The sequence below is a fragment of the Sarcophilus harrisii genome, chromosome 2, assembly GCF_902635505.1.
Source record: "Sarcophilus harrisii chromosome 2, mSarHar1.11, whole genome shotgun sequence".
Lineage (NCBI taxonomy): Eukaryota > Metazoa > Chordata > Mammalia > Dasyuromorphia > Dasyuridae > Sarcophilus > Sarcophilus harrisii.
In genome coordinates this window covers 492,277,376-492,282,167 of record NC_045427.1, presented here as the reverse complement: position 1 = coordinate 492,282,167, position 4,792 = coordinate 492,277,376, and the positions used below count along the sequence as shown (strand labels likewise).

General features: G+C 38.5%; 1 protein-coding gene across 1 annotated transcript; it reads left to right on the top strand.

The window, feature by feature from the left end:
* The first annotated feature begins 1,119 nt into the window (after positions 1–1,119).
* LOC100920675 (olfactory receptor 10G2-like) lies at positions 1,120–2,071 on the top strand. Its single transcript, XM_003755823.2, has one exon. The coding sequence runs from the start codon at positions 1,120–1,122 to the stop codon at positions 2,065–2,067; it is 948 nt and encodes a 315-aa protein (XP_003755871.1). The 3' UTR covers positions 2,068–2,071.
* The last annotated feature ends 2,721 nt before the right edge of the window (positions 2,072–4,792 follow it).

Below are 4,792 nucleotides of genomic sequence, written 5' to 3'. Positions count from 1 at the left end.
CTCACTCACTGTTTTTAACTCTACTATTCAGATGTATTCTTATTCCATGATCTCTACTCTCCCTCTCCTGTTACTATCCTTTGCTACGGATATTTGGTCCACTCCTGCTTTCCAGAACTAACCATTCTCTGAAGGGAATGCTTGTATGATAGCTAACATGAAGTTCAGTGTGATGTAGTTAGGAAAAACAATAAACTAGGAATCAGAAAACCTGGCTTCATCCTGGTTCAGCATATCTATTTATCCTTAGTCAAATCACAAAAAAACCTCTCTAGACTTCAATTTCCTCATTTATTAAATGAGGAGATGGAACTAAATGAATGGCCTCTGTATTCCTTTTTAACCCTAAATCAATAAGAAGAAGGAGGAGAAGGAGGCTTAAGCCATTAAACTCCCTGAATCTGTTCCTCAACTGCAAAAGAAAAAGACTGAACTAGATAGTTTCTAGTACTTTTCAATTCAAATAGAATATGATTTTATCACACTAATTTAGAAGAAAGCATGGGTCTATCTCATCCCCTCCTGAAACAGCTTCTCCCTCAACATCATTCCTCTTCTTCTAAGAAGATATGATGATATTCCCATTTCATTGTGCTGTATTACCTTTGAATTAACATACCATTCTGAAGTAAACTGTGTCCCCCTGACCTTTGGAGGAGGAGGGGGGAGGTGGAATTGACCTGAGTTAGAGAAACTCTAAAATCTCAACCCCTCCTGACCTCTGGGAGGAGCCCCACCCTCCTGTTTCTAGGAGAAACTCCTATGAAGATCTCCACCTACAATTCAATTGGAGATCTTGGCCTGGGGCATAATCGTCACCCTTTATTGAATTGAAAATTAGTCTCTCAAATTCATCTGGAGATTGCTCCCTAGCCTCAGGCCATAAAACCCCAATATAATCAAAGGCTGACCCCCAAAACTTTGCTAAAAATCCTTTCAGGATTTGGCCTGCTGGGAAGTTGTTTCTTCACAGTGTAATAAACCTGTTTTTGCCACAAATCTGGCCTGCATTCAAGACTGCAAATTCTTTTGCAAAACCCTGAAACACCACACTGGCCCGGGGATTTCTCACCCTCATTTCTCACGCTTCAACAATTCCTTTTCAGGAGAATGCAGAACATGGAAAAGACCAAAAATAACTCAATGGAGACCAAACTGACCGACTTCATTCTCTTGGGATTATCTCACCCACCAAATCTAAGGACTTTCCTCTTCCTGGTCTTCTTAGTCATTTATATCTTGACACAACTGGGGAATATGCTCATCCTGCTTACAGTATGGACAGACCCCCAGCTCCATATTCGCCCCATGTATATACTTCTGGGTGTCCTCTCCTTCCTAGACATGTGGCTCTCTACAGTCATTGTTCCACGGATCATGCTCAGCTTCACTCCTGCCAGTAAGACTATTCAATTTGGAGGCTGTATAGCCCAACTCTATTCTTTTCACTTTTTGGGAAGCACTCAGTGCTTTCTTTATACCTTAATGGCATATGACAGATACCTGGCAATATGTCAACCTCTACACTACCCTGTGCTAATGAATGGACGTTTATGCACAATGCTTGTGGCTGGAGCATGGGTGGCTGGCTCTATCCATGGTGCTATCCAAGCCACCCTCACTTTCCAATTGCCTTATTGTGGTCCCAATCAGGTAGATTACTTCTTCTGTGACATCCCTGCAGTACTGAGGTTGGCTTGTGCTGATACCACTGTCAATGAGCTGGTGACTTTTGTAGACATTGGGGTGGTGGCTGCCAGCTGCTTCTTGCTGATCCTGCTTTCTTATGCAAATATTGTCTATGCCATCCTACAGATCCGTACAGCAGATGGGAGGCACAAGGCCTTCTCCACCTGTGGCTCACATCTGACTGTGGTTACTGTATATTATGTTCCCTGTATATTCATCTATCTTCGACCTGGCTCCAAAAGCCCCCTGGATGGTGCAGTTGCTGTGTTTTACACAGTTGTCACTCCACTGCTAAATCCTCTAATTTACACACTGAGGAATAAGGAAGTAAAATCAGCACTGAGAAAACTAGCAAGGGGTGGAAGTGCTACTAAATAGAATAAATAACTATTCTTATTCATACAACCCTAACTTTTTTATTTATGAGAAATTTTTGAATTGTTAAATTGTTTTCTTATAGAATCTCAATCTTTGGAGTTCCCATTTATACTGTAATTATCTTGCATGTACATAGCTATCAGCATGTTAAATCTTCTGCTAAAATATAATCTCCTTGAGGATATGGACTGTGTGTTTTCCTTTCTTTATATCCCAAGTAACTAGCACATATTACACACTTAATAAATGCCTGTTAACTGATTGATAGAGTTCAACTCTAATCTGAGTCATCTGTGACAAGTGGTCATCCAGCCTGAGTATTTTAAATAATAGATATAGCATCACCTCTGTAAGAAGTTCATTGAATTTTGGAAAAGCTCTAATTGTCAAGTGATTTTTCCTTTTTTTGAGTTTAAATCTGTTTCTCTACAGTTTGTATGTATCCACCTGAGTTCTGCCCTAGGGGATCAAGCAGAACATTGTTAATCCTTCTTTTCCATAATAGCCTTTTAGATACCTACTTCTACCCACACCACAGAAGAGGTATTACTTCTACTTCTACCCACACCAAAACGCTCTGTTCTTTACTCAAAGACAATGATTTGTCTTGGTTTGCTCATCTGTAGAACAAAGTTAATAATAGCATCTATCTCCCAGGGTAGTTGTGATGATCAAATAAGATGTGTAAAGTGCTTTGCAAATATTAAAGCATTATACAAATGCTAACTACTATTTTCATCTTAGCATTTTTCTCCCAAATCCTACTTGTCCTTTTTTTTCTTTAAATAGCATTTTTCCCAAACACATACACAATTTTTGACATCCATTTTTTAAAATTAAACATTGAAAAAAATAAAAATTAAAAGAATAATAAAATTTTGTGTTCCAAATTTTTCTCCCCTTTCCCTCTCTTCTCTCAGTAAGCAATTTGATATAGGTTATATTGTTATGCCACCATTTCTTTTCATTGTTCCCTAAATTGTTCTCCTTCAATTTCCCTAAATTGTTCTTCCTCAGTTCCTTGAATTGTTCTTCCTCAATTCCCCTGATTGCAATCCCCCTTCCTGACCATTAGAACTGATATAAACTAGGGCTGGAAACCCTGACCATTATCCTTCTATAGAGCCATAAATTTCAGATAGATTATTTAGATATAGGTAACCATATCTCTGGTTCCAGACTTCCTGTCTCTAGCTTGACTATCTTCTTCACTCCCTCTTATTAAGAATTTATGGTCCTTTCATACCCCCAACCTGTTAGAACCGAATTTACGGTCTGTTCCTGGAAATTCCCGTTCATCAATGCTCACTCCACCCCTGCCTTTGATTCCCTGATAGCTGAAGTCTTATAAAAATCCCTGGAATTCTTCATTCAATGCTGAATGCTTTGAGACTTGAGTCCCACTCAGTCTGCTAGTGTCAATATGGATCCTGTTTTGGCCCCAGACAATCTCTCTCTCTCAAATAAAATATTAAAAACTCTCTAATCTCTATCTTGTCTCAGTTTCTCTGGCACTGCATTTTGGAAGCTCCCCAATGAGATATGAGAGCAGGATTAGAGATTAGAGACCTATAGGTCCCTGCCTGGAGCATTGGGCTCTTTGTTGGAAAGGCTGGCCCTCTGGATTACTTCAGAGTTTCCATAGAGAAAGCAGTTTTTGGCCATGGCAAGGCTTGTTGTGGACACCTTCACCTGGCCATAGGAGAGTCTGTTTAAAAATCCCTGCAGGGTAAGTGGTTTTTTTTTTCCTGTGCTGTCTTCTTTCGCTTAGCATTTAGTTCCCCAGAAAACAGGTTGACAAACCAATAATCTGGGAGGTAGTCAGTGGGATATCACTGGAGTTGCCATCTGACCCAGTCTGGTCTAAATATATCTTTGGACAATAAATCTGGGTATTTTTAAAAAACACTATTTGGTTCTGCATGCTGCATTGTTGGCACAAATCTGTGCCTCCAGGTGCAATTCTGGATTCTGAGAATTTTTTAATATCTGGGTGTTTTTAAACACTATTAGGTTCTGAGTGTCTGTTGGCACTATCTGGTTATATCTGGGCATTCTCTGTGAAGGCAGAGAATGCATCAAACTGGAATTTGGAAGCCTATTTTAAAAGGCTCCATTTGAATTTCTGAGAGGGAAAAGATTGTCACCCTAAAAACTTCCCTCACGGCATTCCTAAGATAGCAGGAGCTTGCCCCTAGTTTGCATGTGTTAAATGTCATGTCTGTGTGATCAGTGTCTTGTGTTTTGTCCATCTGTTTTGTTGATTAAAGAGCTCTGTTAAGTTTTAAGAAATATGGCAATTGGTCATTTCAATGTTGCAAATGTGTTTAGCATAAGATAAGAGAAAGAACAAAAAGTTGATGCTAATTGCTTTGAAAAAAACTCAGGCAGGAGAAAAAAGCCTCTGAGAGCCAGTTTAAAAAATTTATATATGTATATGTATGTATATATGCATGTATATATATATATATATATATACATACACATATAAAACTAACTGGTAATTCAATTTATCTGCAATGTTTGATTAGGAATTTTAGGAAACTTATTTAAATGGAAAAAGCCATATCCTTTTAGCTCATTGGTCTATTTGGTTTTTTAAAGTTTTTAAAGTTTTTTAAATCTGAAACTGTTGCTTTGTGCATGCCAGATTTGTTTATTCTGAGTATAAGATCTTAGGAATTTGTTTGGATATTGAGCCTTTACTACTGAAGAAAAAAACATT

Excerpts from the sequence above, each read along its gene's own strand:
- LOC100920675 (XM_003755823.2), top strand. The coding sequence starts at position 1,120 with ATGGAAAAGACCAAAAATAACTCAATGGAGACCAAACTGACCGACTTC.